The sequence below is a fragment of the Phalacrocorax aristotelis genome, chromosome 2 (genome assembly GCF_949628215.1).
Source record: "Phalacrocorax aristotelis chromosome 2, bGulAri2.1, whole genome shotgun sequence".
NCBI classification, from domain to species: Eukaryota; Metazoa; Chordata; class Aves; order Suliformes; family Phalacrocoracidae; genus Phalacrocorax; species Phalacrocorax aristotelis.
In genome coordinates this window covers 158,031,491-158,047,663 of record NC_134277.1, presented here as the reverse complement: position 1 = coordinate 158,047,663, position 16,173 = coordinate 158,031,491, and the positions used below count along the sequence as shown (strand labels likewise).

The 16,173-nt window shown below is 37.7% G+C and overlaps 1 protein-coding gene across 6 annotated transcripts in view; it reads left to right on the top strand.

Annotated features, from left to right (window-relative positions):
* The window catches only part of ASAP1 (ArfGAP with SH3 domain, ankyrin repeat and PH domain 1), a 161,226-nt gene that overhangs the window by 70,044 nt on the left and 75,009 nt on the right, over positions 1-16,173 (top strand). For all 6 annotated transcript variants that reach the window (XM_075085825.1, XM_075085821.1, XM_075085823.1 and 3 more), the window contains one exon: positions 11,058-11,130. In XM_075085825.1, coding sequence (XP_074941926.1) covers positions 11,058-11,130 — 73 coding nt within the window. The remainder of the gene's footprint in view (positions 1-11,057; positions 11,131-16,173) is intronic.

The following is a 16,173-nucleotide window of genomic DNA, read 5'->3' as shown; positions in this document are numbered from 1 at the left end:
TGGGAGTCTGGCACAAGTGTTAGCAGAAGTGTTTTAAGGCCTGGCTTGAGGAAGAGGAGAATGATTGTGTGTGGTCTTCTCTACCTCCACTGAACTTTTGAACCTTCTACTGAGGTGCTGCATGTATGGGGAAGTTATCTTTGATTAATTTTTGCTTTTGGGTCTACGAAATTTGAATGCTTTAGAAGTCCCAGGTCCTCAGACAGTCACCTCTCTCTCAGCTTACTCCGAAGACTTCTCCCTTCCTGAAAACTCTCCTGTTTTTTACTAATCTGCACGAGCTTTTCACAGTGTCTCCCAAAATGATTAAACAATGTAATTAAAAAGTGTAATGAAGTTGGGATATTTTTTTGGCAGTTAAATACTCCCGAACAAAACAGTTATTTGTTCAGCTAGTATCACAACTGTATACTCATGTTACAAACGTGGCATTATTTATATTAACAATATTCACTTAAGTCTGTGATCAGACAAATCAGTTGCATTTTCTACATGGAATAGAGTGCAGCTATTTTCATATCTGACAGTACTGTAAAGAAAGTTGTTGCTAGTGTAATTTCATTATGGTTAGGTTTTTGGCTGTAAATTATGTCTGAAGCTTAGTATTGTTCAGAAAATTTATAGAATATTCTCTAAGGGCATCTATTCTCTAATACATTCTTAAAAGAGAAGTAGTGTAGAACTATTTTTATCGAACATACTTTGTTAAAAAATGCTGAGAAGTAAGTAACCGTTTACTTGCAAAGCACTCAGACTGTTTCCTAAATACTTGAAATTACTGCTAAATTCTTTTAAGTGTCATTGTGGTTTTAAAACAATACCTTTAAAATCAGCACTGTATTTGAATTGTCCTTCCTATGGAAGGGAAGGTGTCAGGTTCTGTGTTGTCCCAACGATGTTCTCAGGTCATATGCACAGTTTGGGCAAAGTAAGGTTACCTTTACACTGTAGGATTTCAGTCTTGTTAGTATATCCTTTTCTTTCACCCTTTATTGATTGCTATAGCTTATGCATTTATACCTAAGTCAAATTCCTTTCTAGATGTAACGAGTTTGCCAAATGGTCCTAATGCGTGCCGGTGTCTTCAGAATAAACCCTAGGGACTCTAATTAGATTATAGATCTTTGCTTTAGGTTGGATATTCCTTCTCATTTCAGTGTATTTTACTTGTATATTGAGAAAGCAGTCTGGTTTTACGTTCTATATAGAATTATTCTGTTAATTAAAGCATATATATCACTACATAATATATATTACACCACATATTTATGGATTGTTAACCCCATAAATTTAGTCAGAGAATATGCTTGCATCAAAGAACATAACATTGAAATTAAAAATTAATTCTAATGCAACACATCTAAATTATGCTCTTGTGATTTTATTTTTTTTCTTCTTTTTATAGGGGGAGACTCAAAACTCCTCTTGTGCACTTTGTAAATAATCCCTTGCCAAAGTCTAATCAGAATGATTAGAAATACAACTCCTGTTGTATATTGTAAAACTTCTCATTTCCATTTTTAACTTTTACCTTAAAAACAAAACAAAAAAATTGAATGTGTGCTTATTTTCTGGAATGTTTCTGGATTTGTTGTTGTTCTCCCTCCTGTTGTTATCCTGTAGTGTCGGTCTACACAGTACGCTGTAAGAAGAATTAGATGGTAGAGTCTCCCGAGCTGGTCACCCTAGTGTAGCTCTGAATTTCATAGTATGTGGTGGTCTAACATGACGTAAGATGAAGTCTCATTGACTGTGTCGTCAAAGCACTCTCCAATAACAGAATGAAACTGAGCTGTAAGCAGTGTCCTAGAATGCTGTAGTAGTCTTCAAGGTCTATGTTGTAATGGAAATCCCGTTAATTTTTTTTTAAACCTAAGGAAACTCTTGAAATCTGCAGCTTGCAACAGACACAATTCCTTTTTTTACATAAAACAGTTTCAATGCATTAATATAACTGCTTTTTCTCTATGAACAGAATAATTCTGAAACGGAATATTGCAGTCATGCATCAATGTATGCATTTAAGTATTTCTTCAGGGGTTAGGAGGAGAAGGAGCATGGGTTGTTTCTCTTCTCAAGTAAGGGAACACCCACCCCACCCCACCTTCCTACTGCAATGATGCCATTTTTTTAAAAGAAAAAAGGGGTTTGTAATACTAGTAACAACAATTTGAAGTGGCTTGGACTACCGTGAATATGTTTCTGATGTCCTCTGTACCTCTGCTGCTAGCTGATACCAGATGTCAACAAACAATACTGGTTGGAATTTATAGAGCTCGGAGGTGTAAGTGCTGTGTAATTGCAATACCACTGTGAGGCTGGCAGTGGCTGAGGCAGGGAGTACTTTACTCATCCCTGAGCATCGCTTTTGAGCTTCTGTAACATTCACAGAATCTGTGTACGATATTTGAAGAATTTTGCTGCCTGAGAAGGTGGTAATAATCATAACTCACAAGTCCTGATCTAATACCTCTCCTAGTGCTTCCCTGACTAAATAATACCTGTGAGTTACTGGGATGACAGCTTAAATAGAGACCATGCTGCAAAATATTTTGTGGTTTCAAAAGAAGAAGAAAGAGTTAACATGGGAGGAAAATATTTTGTGGTATTTAGCTTTCGTGTGGCAACTGAAGGACTCTCCTGTTACTGAAATTTACAGTCAGATATGGTGGGGAGGAGCAATTCTCCAGAGACTTTTGTGCCTTTTTTCTTCCCGAATTCAAGTTGCTAAGAATCACTTTTCTTTCTAATACATTTCTGTCTGTGAGCATGTCTATTTAGCACATTCGTGTTTATGCTGTTCGCATGCCATCTCCTCTTCAGTTTGCTTCCTTTTGAAAGACCTTACCTCACCTATTGGCTGTCTTCTCATGTATTTATTTTTTGATCTAGAAGATAAATAATCTTGTTTAGTTTGGGGCTGTTTTGAATTGTATTTAGTGATGTCTTTTGCATATAACCTTTTTAGGTTAGATATTGGTAAATGAAAATGGCAATTTGTAGTGTATTGGGGTTTTCAATTTACAAGTATCTTCAATAAATTAATTTAAAATTTCATTTATATACTGTTTCTATGGAACTGTATATTACTATGCTGGGGAAAAAAAATATTTTGTAGGGTAGTATTCTGTAGCCGATACTCACACTCAAAGTAATGAATTTCCAGTGGACTTCGAAAAAAGTGTGAGGAGAAGTTTGCAAGAGCACAGGTAGAGAATAGGCTTCTATTTCTTAGGTTAAGATTGTTCCCTTTGTGTTTTTAAAGCAGTACTTAGCAGATTGCTGGCATGGACAAGAAGGATCAACTCAGGAGAACGATTGACAATATGCCACGACTTGCTAAAAAGTAGACTGCGACAGCAATTCTTATTTTTAAACACAGAAGTATTTATGATATAGGAAGGCTCTTTGATTTGTGTTCTGCGCAACTGCTTGCTAGTGCTCCACAGCTTTAACGCTAGCGCAAGTTGTGTGTGCAACTTGGGAATCTTGTGCAGTGGTATCTTCAGGAGCTGTGGCCTGGCTGTGGGTTTGCTAGTTTCTGAGCTTTAACCATATTTTACCCTGTTAATTGTGCTAGTGTGTTTATCTGCTGCTGGAGTAAGAAATAGGTAAGATTGTGCTTCAGTGACATGAAAACCATTAAGTTTTCTTCACTGGTTTTGTTCTCCTGGGTTTCTTATTAGCAGTAGCAAAACTGACTGGTACAATGAAATGAGTTTGGTTATAGTGAATGAGAGTAGGGCTGTTCAGCCAGTTGTCGTTAGTTCAAGGTATGTTGTTGCCAGTGTAAAGGTAAGACTGTTGGCACAGGGGAGTTGTGGATACCCCGTCATTGGCAGTGTTTGAGGCCAGGCTGGATGGGGCTTTGAGCAACCTGATCTAGTTGAAGGTGTCCCACCTCATGGCAGCGGGGTTAGACTGGATGATATTTAAGGTCCCTTCTAAACCAAGCCATTCTCTGATTCTGTGATATTTATCACCAAGGTTAGTTTCTACCCAGCGGAAGCTGGTTTAAAACCAGTGCCAGTGGGGAAAATTTTGTATCTGTCACTGGATATTTTCAAGTGTTGTCACTAGTGGGCTTTTTAGCATCTACACAACAGAATTTAGAAAACAAATCTGATCTGTGTCATCATCAGTTATCAGTTATCTCTAAATGTACCTTGTGCACAAAATGAACTAAACTCAGAAATACTAATGTAATTCAGCTTAGAACTGAATGGAAGGAACTGCCCAAAATATCGTTAGATCTTCCCAAATGTGTCAGAGCATGCCCAAGGTCAACTATCCGCTCCATGCTCATTAGGAAAAGCGTGATTTTTATAATTTTATCTAGAAGTAATCATACATAGATGGCAATTATCTGCATCCATGCTCTTGCAGAAAAGGCTTCTGGGTAGGAGTGTGGTTGCAAAGAGGGATCTAAAGATCAGTTGTCAAAACAAATTATAATTTAGCAATACTGAACACTTCAGAGATTTTACAAGTAATATCTACTCTGCTGCCATTTGTGTAATCATTGAAGAAAAATTTAGTGACTATTGTTTTTGCAACTCTTTTTAGAGACCACAGAAATGAGCTTGCTCATCTAATTTGACCTTTACAGCACTGAAGGGCTGATGATTTTCCTCACGTACACTGGTTTGGAGAGGGGCTGTTGAGTTGCATCAGGCCATGTAACTAAAGAAGGAGAGGTGAGGGAAGTTCAGCTGATGGGATCACTGTTAAGCTTTGGCATTACCTAAAAGAATTATTTTCTGGGGGAAAAAAAAAAGTATTTCCTAAATTTGATTACTGATGTTCTTTTCATTAGTTTATGGTTAAACACTTGAAGTTTCCAATTTTCAGGGAAATGACAATATTTTTAGAAGAATTTATCTTTTGATTGGCCTTATTTTGGGCATAGCTGGCTAATGGTGGTGTACTAAGTGGTGTTGGCGGACTTATTACAGTGATAAGTGCTTGTTGATGTGGGGTTTTTTGGTTTGCTTTCTGTCATTTGGACCCTTTGGGTTTTTAAGTAATTCAGGACAAGTACAAACTGTGCCCGTCTCTTAATCCCTTTGTGTCAAAGATGGATAGTGTGTCTAGAAAATTCGTAACTGCTCCTCTGTTTTTATTATGTAGTCATGTGCCAAGGCCAGCAGTTGGAAACAGACTTCAAACCGGTGATTGACAGGGCCAATACAAACTGAGTGGAGAGGGAAGGACAGAAAGGGTGGTTTGAATCACTCCTCCATTTACAGAATTGTGTTTGGTGGTCTACTCGTTTCTGAGTGAATAAGCTACAGGAGACCAACAACTGACTCTTACCTTCTCTTTTGGTTATATTTCACTGGGGATGTTATGGAGTTTTGTCTTGTTGGAGTTTCAGTGGCACGTAGTAACTTACCAACCTGTCTAGTCTGTGTTTATTATCCATCTGATAAAGTGTGTATTTTATTGTGAAGAAACCTGATACTGGTGCTGAGCAGCCGTAACTTGGTAAGGAGCCATTGCTGTGCTCTGTTACATGGAGATCGTAACTGGGCCTTGAGCAGACAGCCTCCATATTTTCTAGTACAGGCAACAGTAACTGTCAGTCATGTCTGTGCTGGGGTTAGATTAGTGTGTAAATTGGTACGTGAAAGACCTACTACTTTTAGTCCCAATACATCATCCATGTGTTTCCCGTGAAATAGTTAATCTTGCATCTGACAATACATGCATGTGACCACCAAGCGTTCATACACCCATTTGTGTGTATCATCTCAAACGTTTTATACCTCACATGGATGGTTTTCTTTAAATACTGAAAATAATTTCTAAAAAAACATGGAGGGGTTTTTGTCATGAGTGCACAGATTGTTCATGCTCTAATAGCCTTCAAGCTTCTGTCAGGGGTTTGTCTTTTGCAAAATACAGTAATTTTTTTAAACACTTCTGTGTTGGTATATTTTTGTGGGTGGGTTTTGGTGCTGGTAGGATATGGAATTTTTTAGGGCAAACCTCCTACAAATGGCGTGAAATTCTAGATCTCCTCTGATATGAGGATGAGCAGTTTGTTCCAATTGGAAAATGCATCTCCTTTGGATAATAATCTACCTGAAGGGGTTAATAATGCGTGCTGACATATTAACGTGATTGTCAGTGTCTCGAGCCTCTCTTGTCTTTTTATTATTGTAAAGCTGAGACAGAAATCAGTGGGTTTTTTTTCCTCTTCGAATTATAAATGTGTGCAAGGTACACAAAACATGTTTGATGTTTAAGTAGATCTAGTGGGCTGAAGGGCCGTAGTGTCCTCTGTGCAAATGTGTGCCTCCAAGGTGCTGCTGATTTCTAGAAGGGCTAAATTTAATACGTATACAAAATACTTGTACCATCAGTTTCTGTAACAGTAGTTTCACATCAGTTACGAAAGGAAGATTTTGATTTTTCTCACACCATCCTTCTCATGTTCATTAGGAATAAGTACATAAAATATTCTTAAGTATGATCTCCAGTATATAGACTTCTACATAGGCACACATGCATACACATATATACATATTAGTATCTACACACACATGCACACAAATTTATACATATCCATACAGAATAAAAAGACACAAGGTTCTATCTAAATGTGAGTTTGGCAGGTTTTAGTACATAAAGATAGATAGCAATCCAGAATCTAGCACTTTATGCACTGCACAATAGTATAATTTCTGATTTAAAATTTAGTACCTATTAAAAGAGAGCATGGCCCAAAAATAGAAATACCCGTTACTGAGAAGAGATCAGGTTCTAGAGGGATGAAGAGAGGCAAAACCAGTGTCTGTCTGTGTGACCAGCAGTGCATGGCTCTGCCTTGTCTAGCAGAGAGGACTGCGGTGTGGGTTATGGGATGTCAACCTTTTCTGACCTGGTACTGATGCATGTGCTTGTGTCATGCTGGTAAAAGTGTACCCGGTGAACTATGTCAGTGAAGTGACCCATTGGGAGGACTCGCCTTCCCTCCACCCCAAAATGAATTTGATTTTTGTTTCCTCAGGTAGACAAGTTTTCCGATTTTTATATTGGTATGAATAACTATCAGTAAATGTACATCTGAAGAGGGAGGATCCTGTGAGAAGTCTTGCCTCTGAATGTGAAACGGTAGCTGGAAGTACAAACTTCTGTCAATGTGCTATGCACTGATGGAAGGTGAGCTAAATCTGCAGTGTTTTAAAGGAGCACCCAGTTTTCATGCAGCTGAGGTCACCACAGCAGCTTCGCTACTGGATCACAGTGTAGCCAACACAAGTGCTCTGGTATGAGGAAGTAGGGACGCTGCTTTCTTCAGTAGTACAGATTTGAACTAGGTTGGTGGATTGAAATTGCAGGCTAGGTTCAGAGTAGCTGAATTTTAGGAGAAAGGAGAAATGAAATCTGGGAGACTGTCTAGGGGATTCCAAACTGATTAGTTAAAAGAGCTGATCTTGTTGATCAGGAGGTTTTCTTCTTGAGCATAAGCTTCAATATAAGGGAATGCAGGAAAATGAAACCTTGACAGGGTGTATGTCAGAGATCATGCATAGCAAATCTGCTGAGTATGAGGAGCAAGGAGCTTTCCTTGTTTAATTTTATATAAGCAGATTGAATATGGTGGGTAATTGTGTTTTGGTTTTTGTGGTTTTTTTTCCTTCATTTTTTCACTAATATGTCTCGGCGTTTTGTGAACAGTAATTTTGCGTTATTTTGAATAATGATGGTGCTTGTCTCCAAGGTGATTGTTTCCAAGAATAAAGCTTTGCTCAGCCAAAGAGGTAGCAAATTTGTGTTGCAGGTACCTTTAGTAAGTTATCTGTCTTCTCAGAATGCATAAGAAGGTAAGAAAATATTCTCCCAGGGAAGTTAAAAAGGCTTCCTGGGAGGTGATATCACAGAAGTGAAAAAAAGAAGCATTTTCCAGTAATGGGTGCTGATGAGGAAGACTTCAGTCTGTAGGAAGGAGGGCATCTGAATACCTACAGATTGCCACAGAGACTCCTTGGGTATCTAAGGCATTGTAGTTTTCAAGAATATAAATGTATGTCACTTTTACTGGAAGATAAGATTTTGTGTTTTGTAAGAGGAGGATTAAACATATTTAATATTCCAATTACTGGAAAATAAAATTATCAGATACTGAAAAGCATGCTTTCACCTAACTAGGGAAAGCAAGGCCATTCCTTTCTAGTTTAACATAGTTAAAACATTAGTCTGCAATAATTCAATTGAGCATTGAGTGCAGCATACTTCCTTTGCAGCAGAGTGCGGCTAAAATTTATTAGTGAAAGACATTCAAGAGGAATGTAATATATTTGGAAACAAACTACCTACAGTTATATGAAACAAGCAACCAAAAAACCCCCCATACCCAAAACCACCCAAAAACCCCGCAGATACCAGTTCTTGTATACCTAGAATCCCATGTAGGATTGGGTGTTCCCGCTGCAGTAGGCATTTTACTCTCTGCCCTAGTATGCAGTGTGCATGGATTTGTTTTATTTAGAGAGTTTTGGACTAGGAAGAGCTAGTTCACGTAAAGATCATATTTGCAAATATAAAAATACAAAATTGACCTGTGTGATGTCATTCTGACTTAGATCACTGGCTCCTTCAGGCGGTGGATGCCATCTCCGTATATTGCTTTGCCTAGTGATTGCTCTCTTAAAATAATGAATGTTCCCTTCCCTCCTGCTCCCATATCAGTGATTAAATTTAATTCTATGTCAAGTCCAATTTGGAAGATTTTTCTAGTCTATTTTTCCTAGTCTTCTAGTTTGACATCTTTAGGAACAAGTACCGTCTTTCTTGGAGTTTTTGTATTTGTTTTCTCCTCCTGAGCATCCAGTTTGCTTCAATATTAGAACGTAATACGAACTTTTGTCTCTGAATCTCATGAACGCTAACTGTTGTCTTTTTTCCAAAATAGTGGTTTTAAATTCTTATACTATCCTGTGTTCAAACTCTCAATAGACAAGTGAGTCATTATTTTTTTCTGGTCATTGAAGATGGAGAGAACTTCTGTAGAAATGTATAACAACTGCCTTGCATAGCATGCAAGCGTAAGGAAAAGCTTTTGACAGCATTTGCAAAGGAATCTAAGGAGAATCACCTGCTGAGTGCTGTCTTGAACACAGAGTTCTTAATGTTTTATTAAACTTAAAAGTTTTATCTCTTTCTGTTGAGATGAAAGTCAAGTAAAATCCACTGTTTTATTGGGGAGCAAAAAAAAAAAGGTATTTGCAGTTCTGAATGTTTGAATCCATTGTTCTGCTGCAAATGAAAAACTAAAACACTTATATAAATTCTGTGGTTCCAAACTTTCTAGTTTTAGCTACCACAGAAGTGGTTGTATGGTTCGAGAATATGGTGTTTTCCAGTTAGGAACAGAAACATGACATTTTCTTTTGTTACAGCCTTTCATGTATTGTTCAACTATAACATTTTGCTTGGTTAAAATTGGGTGACTCCAAAACAGAACTATTGCATATTAATTGGTTTGTCTCTGTATGGGTTCCTACTGTAAGTGCATACACCGAAACACTCACTGTTTTGAGCTTACCTAGGAGTGGTACCCTCACGTATGACCGTCTCCAGTGCTTAACACTAGTTGACCTGGAGCTTCTGCTGTGGTTTTTTGGAGCTTCTAAATGCCCAGTGCAATATACTTTAATCATCATGTATGATGGCAAAACCTCTTCTTATTGGTTAAGTTTTCACTTAGTATTGCTGGTGATGACCCTCTCTGGTGCAGTATACCTCTGTATACAGGAGTAGCTGCCATTCTGCTTTCGTCTGCCAGTCTTCAGATATCAGACCCGCAGGAGCTCCAAGCTTTAAGCTCTTTAGATAATATGGCTACCCAAGGGTCTCTGTGATGTGAATTCTGTGGTCTACAGCAGCTAACAGGCTCAGCTGGGCTGCTGTCCTGGCAGTACTTCTGAGTACAAGTTCTCCAGTCTTCACTGATTTGAATGTGGATATAGTATGGCAAACACTGCCACCTTTGTTAAAATGTGATATTATTGATCTAACTTCACTTACGTGATGGGAAATTGCCTATGATCTAAATGGGGGAAAACATAGGAAATGATTTAAATGTTTCTCTGTGTTCTCCATGGATAGCAGGGAACTGGGTACAACATGTTAAGTATGCAGAACATCCAAAACTCACGATTCAGTGAAATTGACTGGATCACTGCACACAGTACCAGTATGTGGCTTTTCAGGTTCTTAATTCCACAAGTCTAGACTAATGTTTACTTTGATTTTATTTTTTGCTGTATCATAAGAGTTATTTCTCATGTCAGTTTGATTTCTTACATCAGATTGTTAGTGAGTTGGGAGAAGTTATGTGGCTTTAAAAAAAGTAGTACCTAGAAATACAATCCTAAAGTCATCATTACTTAATAAGGTTTTCTTTTTGGTTTTGAAACTATTGCAGAAAAATGTGCAATTCAGAATGATGGAATCCTGAAAATGCATACTTGATTATTACTATTATTATAAATATTTCCTTTCAGTCATGTTATGTTGCACAAAATCAGATCTTAGTCCTTTTTCTTTTGATTTGTTGCTTTTCGTCTTCTGTATTTACAAAATTCTGTTGTGGAGTCTGGGGTAAGAGGTTGGTGTGATAATTTGTGTCTATAGTTGGAAGACTGCTACTGTGAGAAAACCATAGAAGTTAACAAGCAATTTAGTTGTAGTAGAAACTATAGGGCTAGAGTAGAAGCATCTGCTATTTCTTGGTTGGTTTTTTTTTTTCCCAACCATATTATAATTTGAATAAATAGTTTGTCCCTTGCAAAACTAAAATACTGGTTTTCTTTTAGCACTGTCACTGCAGCTCTAGTCTGCCTTCCAAGCATTTTCTGTTCAGTTTTTTAATTTGTCTCAAGTGGGTTGAATGATCTCAGACCTTCCTGCAGGCTGAATAAGTTGTATCTTCAGTTTTTTCCAGCCAGTAAACTACTTACTTTGTGAGTTTCTTTTTAAGTATTTCAGTGTATTTTGTTGATCAATGAAGTAAATATTTAAAGTTTATTTATTTGTTGTTGTTGTAGGCATTGGATCAAGACAGAACTGCACTACAGAAGGTGAAAAAATCTGTGAAAGCAATATATAATTCGGGGCAAGGTAAGGCATTGTCTTCAGATTTACATGAGAACGTAAGCACTTGATTTCAAGTTTGAGACGTGCCTTGCAATCTGTCCTGTTGAATTGTATATTATAAGAGATGCTTATCTGTTTAGGAGTGTTTGGATTTAAGAATTTTCTTTCTTTGCTTCTGATTGTACATCAGATTAATGTATCTCCAACTCTTTCACCCTCATTTTCTTTCTCAGAGGCCTCTAGAAGAATTCCCATGGGTAAATTTTCCTTCTGTCACAACATCTCAAGCGGTTACCATCAACTGTTCAGTCTAGGCAATGCCCTAGATTGAATTTATGCAGTGCACTTCTAAGTGAAATAAGAATGACAACTTGTTAAAAAGTTTCAAAAATAAATATAAAGAAATATCTACAGATAGCTGTGTTTGTCCCTTCAACACTTGGCTCTCCCCTCATAACATGTATGATAAAAATGACATATCTCCCTTCTTAGATAAAACACTGGAGATTTGTCATTATTTTGCTTGTTTGAAGACACTGTTGATGTTCTATTGGAGCTATAGTAATGACTTTGAGAGGATAGTGGCTGGAATGTGAATTGATAAACAGTTTGCATTCAGTAACAAATGATGTTCAAACACAGATCAACGTAGAAATTAGGTTTTAAAAATGTCATAAAACATACCTGGCTTCTACCTCTTTCACTTAAGGTCTAAAAACTGTGCCAAAAGCAGATAGGGTAGCAGAGCTGTACACCTTCCAACAACCACCTCTGTGTAAAGCCTGCATTTTAGAAAATCCCAGTTCCTATTCCCTAACAATAATAATCAATTCAGCAAATATTTTCCTAATGCAGAGCCACTTCTGAGTGGTCTTACTTTCTGTGTTGTTGTGTGTTGTCCCATTAACTTGTGTTTTTGGGGGGGGGGCTTTTAATATGTTGTAGATTCTTAACTTTCCTCTTCTGCCAAGACTAGTATTGTTGCTCTACTAACACCATGGTTTAATTAGCTTTTCTGTACCTTCAGTTGATGATGAATGTTTTCCCAATAGGCTCTGAAGCCTGATACAAAGTGGGAATCTAATTTGGTATATGTGTATTTAGTTTTAAGCTTTTAAAAGTATTCAGATATTCCAAGCACCTTTTCCATTTGAAAGTACCTTCTTACTGAATTTCAAAACTGATGAAAAGTGTAGAACACGTAAAATGCGTTCTGCCTGTTTTGAAGTATATAAATTATACTAGAGATTTTAACTATCATTTGTTTTGAGTCTTGTAATAAAAGTAATATTGTTTTCAATGCCTGTAAGTAGGCCATGCTATCTCATAAACTAGTCGCACTGAGTAAAAGCAATAGAAGGCTGGTTAATGGTTTTAACTGGCTGCTTCTGTTAGGTAGCTGTTTTTCTTTTTTTTTTTTTCTTTTTTTTGAATACGCCTTGTTTCAAAGGTGCAAGTTAGTATGAATTCTTCTGGATAAATAAAGAGCAATAGGTAATACCTATACAGGAGGCAATTCATGCCGTGATTGATAAACTAAGGTTAGTAAGAGCAAGACGGAAAGTATGTTATACATGTGAAACCTTGTAGAAATAAAAATAATGTGGCTGAATTAAAACACAGACTCATTTTTCTTGCTTGTACAAAGAGAATTGCTACCCAGCTATTTTCTTATGCTTCAGTGATAAAGGGATTTTGTTGATGTTTAGGTGAAGTTAAAACATACTAAAACCAGCTGTGGAATGCATTGTTGTTGATCAATTCAAACAAGAGTTAGGGGACTATTTTTGTATTTCAAAAGAAAGCCCGTAACTACATTTTGAGAGCTCAAAATTCGGGTTTTGTTTTACAAATGTAATTGTTTGCTAGATGGTGAGACCATATTTAAACTACTGGGGTAGGAAATGTTTTTAAAAACTTCCCTGCCTCATAACTGCCTTTGAGAACTCTAGCTGGGCTGGTGGGAAATGGTTATTCAGGGCAAAAGAAAATCTTTTCTCTTCAGTTCAGTAATCTAATTCATACTCTACCAAAAGTCATAGCTAGGATTTTTTTGGGTTGTATTGGGGGTTTTGTTTTGGTTTGGTTTTTTGCCTGAAGTAACATTTGAACAGTGACATTCACACAATGCGATGTCTCACACAATTTTTCAGAAGAACCTAGCCCTCTGATGTGGTGGTTTGTTCCTCTTTGTTGCTGAATCATGAAATGCAAGGGACTCTCTTCTGTTAGGAAGAGAGCTTAAATGTCACCCAAATTCTTTTTGCTTTTTGTGCACATCCCTCACCCATAGGTCGTATTTAGATTTAGATCTACTGCTATGGAAGTGAAACAGTACCAGCGCAGAAATGTGGCAATGGCTTAGGAAAATCCCCTCCCTTTTTCCCTGTTGGAAAGTACAGTTTGGGAAAGTACTGTTTATGAAATCCAGTGAGACATACAAATTGATACCTCTTTCTCACCACTTCCTCCTTATCTGGCTTGCTGTTTATTTCTGGCATGATAGATTGCATCTGTAACTACGAACTCATCTTATGTGAATGGTGCTTGAACTTAATGGAGAATCTGTTCTGACTAGCTTTCCCATAACATTTGGATTCAATTGTAACAGCAGTAGATTGCACAATTAGTTTTGTTGTAGATTTTTCAATAGCTCTTTTTCATTAGTTCCCTGGTATAACTCCCAACTATAGTCAAAAGAATTTACACAATGGAGAAATAAAAACATAAAATCCATGCAAGACCAAAGGTACTGAGTCAGAGGAGCAGTGCCTGGGGTCTCCCGCGATGATCAACAGCAGATGCTTGAGGAAGTAGAAACATGGTGCAAAGGTAGAATGTTTGGGGTTTTTTTAAACTTTTTTTTTTTTTTAACACTTTCTCAGCTCGCAAGGATACAAAGGCCAGGAACTACCTGAGTCAGAACTGATACCGTGATGCTTGATACTTCCTAATGGACTTCTACAATTTGTTTTGTCTAAGGAATTTAAATTCATGTAAATCTTTTATCATTCAAAGACTTGCATCAGTCTAGTTAAATGTACCCTTGTTCCCTTGTGAAGTTGTGCCATTCTTCCGGCCTCAAGTCCTCTGAGGAGCAGACTGGCCCTGCCCATGTTTCAAAGCATTGGCCTTAAGCCCACCAGAATGACACATTTGACATGAAATTGAGGGACTTAAGCATGTTCTGGGAATTTGTAGGGGGCTTTGAAGTCCCAAAGCTTGTTAGAGTAGCGTTGGAGGAATTTTTGGTGGATGGATCCAAACTTGATTTGGTGTTATCCATTCTGCCTGTTGAAGTAGGTTTCTGGACTGAGTTGTTTCTGCAATCACCCACAATGTCCCTCTTCTGAACTCAGCAGCCCTGGGGGTTTCTGGGGGTGGTTTTGTTTGTTTGTTTTTATAGAAACTGTCACCTACCTTTAATCATCCTTGCTCTCTTTCTCCCAAATGGCAGTGTAGACTTTCTTTGTTCAAAACAGGGAATAGGAGGAGTGAATTGGGGCAACAGTGACACGGTATTAAGGGTTTAATAATTTTATGGCAATTTTTTTTACGTTGTTCTATTGCATGCTCTGTTTCTTTCTTCATAATTTCTGATGTTCAGCTTTGTTTTGCTTGGTACTGAATGTTGAGGCCATGTAACTCCAGAACCTCTGGATTCCCCATCTGATGGGGAGCTACCCAGATGCGAGCCGGTTGCCATAGACTGCACAGTTAATGGGTGCATGTAGAGACTTCTAGGGTGAGACATATCTGATTTTCAGGGCAGTTAGAATAGGATGAGCTGAACTGTAACTTCTCCTACGCTGAACGTAAGGGGAAGGGTAGACCCTAGGCTCCAACATGGATATCTTCTGTTGTTGGAGGCTGTGTTTGGGCTGATTAATCTCACCTTCGGAGTCAGCTTTTGCTTCTATTGCCCTGAATAATTTATAGTATTGTATGGAAAAGAAGAACAAGAGTTTATCACTATGAATCTTATTTCCGAACTGGTTTATATGTTGTTAAACGATGTGGGCCTTATCACTGTTCCATACAGGACTTCATTGGTGACCTCCCTCTGCTGAGAAAATTAACTCTATTCCTTCCTTCCCCCACCTCATCTTTTTGACATGTTTCCCTCTGTGTGAGGCTCATCCCTGTTATCCTTTGTTTGCTTAGTTCCCTTTAGTGTTTTGGTGAGGGACAGTCCTTTTTAGAAATCCAAACAGATAATTTAATGTGGATTTCTTCTCCCCTCATGCATATTGGTCCCCTGGGGGGGAGTTTTGTGAAGTAAAAATTTTTTTCTGTAAAACCTCTGTTTCTTGTTCAGCATTTTGTATTTATCCGCACCTCCACCAGTTCTGTTCTGCACAGTAGTTTCTACAAATTTACCTGAGGAATATATCAGCATTACTGCTCTGTTGGTGCGTACTTGAATTCTCAGTTCTCTCTGGAGCTCTTATTAAAAATAGCTATATTTGCTTCTCATTCTTCCTGTAGTATTGAGGCTGTTAGAAATAAGAGGCTTTTCTTTACCGCTCATTTTATTCTTCTGTACCTGGGTCTAAGTGCCTTGCCATTGCTCATTTTGTCAGCTTTTATGAATTCCACTGTTAGCACTTAGGTTTGGTATAAAACCTCTGAAGCAGAGTGGAAAGAAAACTCTTCCATGAGAACATCTTCAAGCACGTCAGTGATGAACACAGATGCAAAAAGAAGTCATTTACCTTTCTGGGCTGGCTTATCTCTTGGTGCTCTTTATACCGTGATGGTCTAGAGAACACGGCAGACTTGCTGAGATGCTCCTGGCTCTGGAAATCTTTGAAAAAGAGGCTTTTATTACTTTTCCCTCTAGCAATCTCAGTCCAGAAGGCATTATTGTTATCAAGTCCAGATAAGAATATGGTGGTCAAGTATTTTTTCTTCTCTATTATTTTTTCATTAGATTTCAGCTTTGTGAAGGATGAAATAAAAGGATTCTTTCTTATTTCAAATAACTTCTTTTGCCATCCTTTTTAACCTTGCCAGCTTTCTTGCTTTTTCTAAAGGCTTTCTGAGTCTTTTTTCATGTGTATGTTT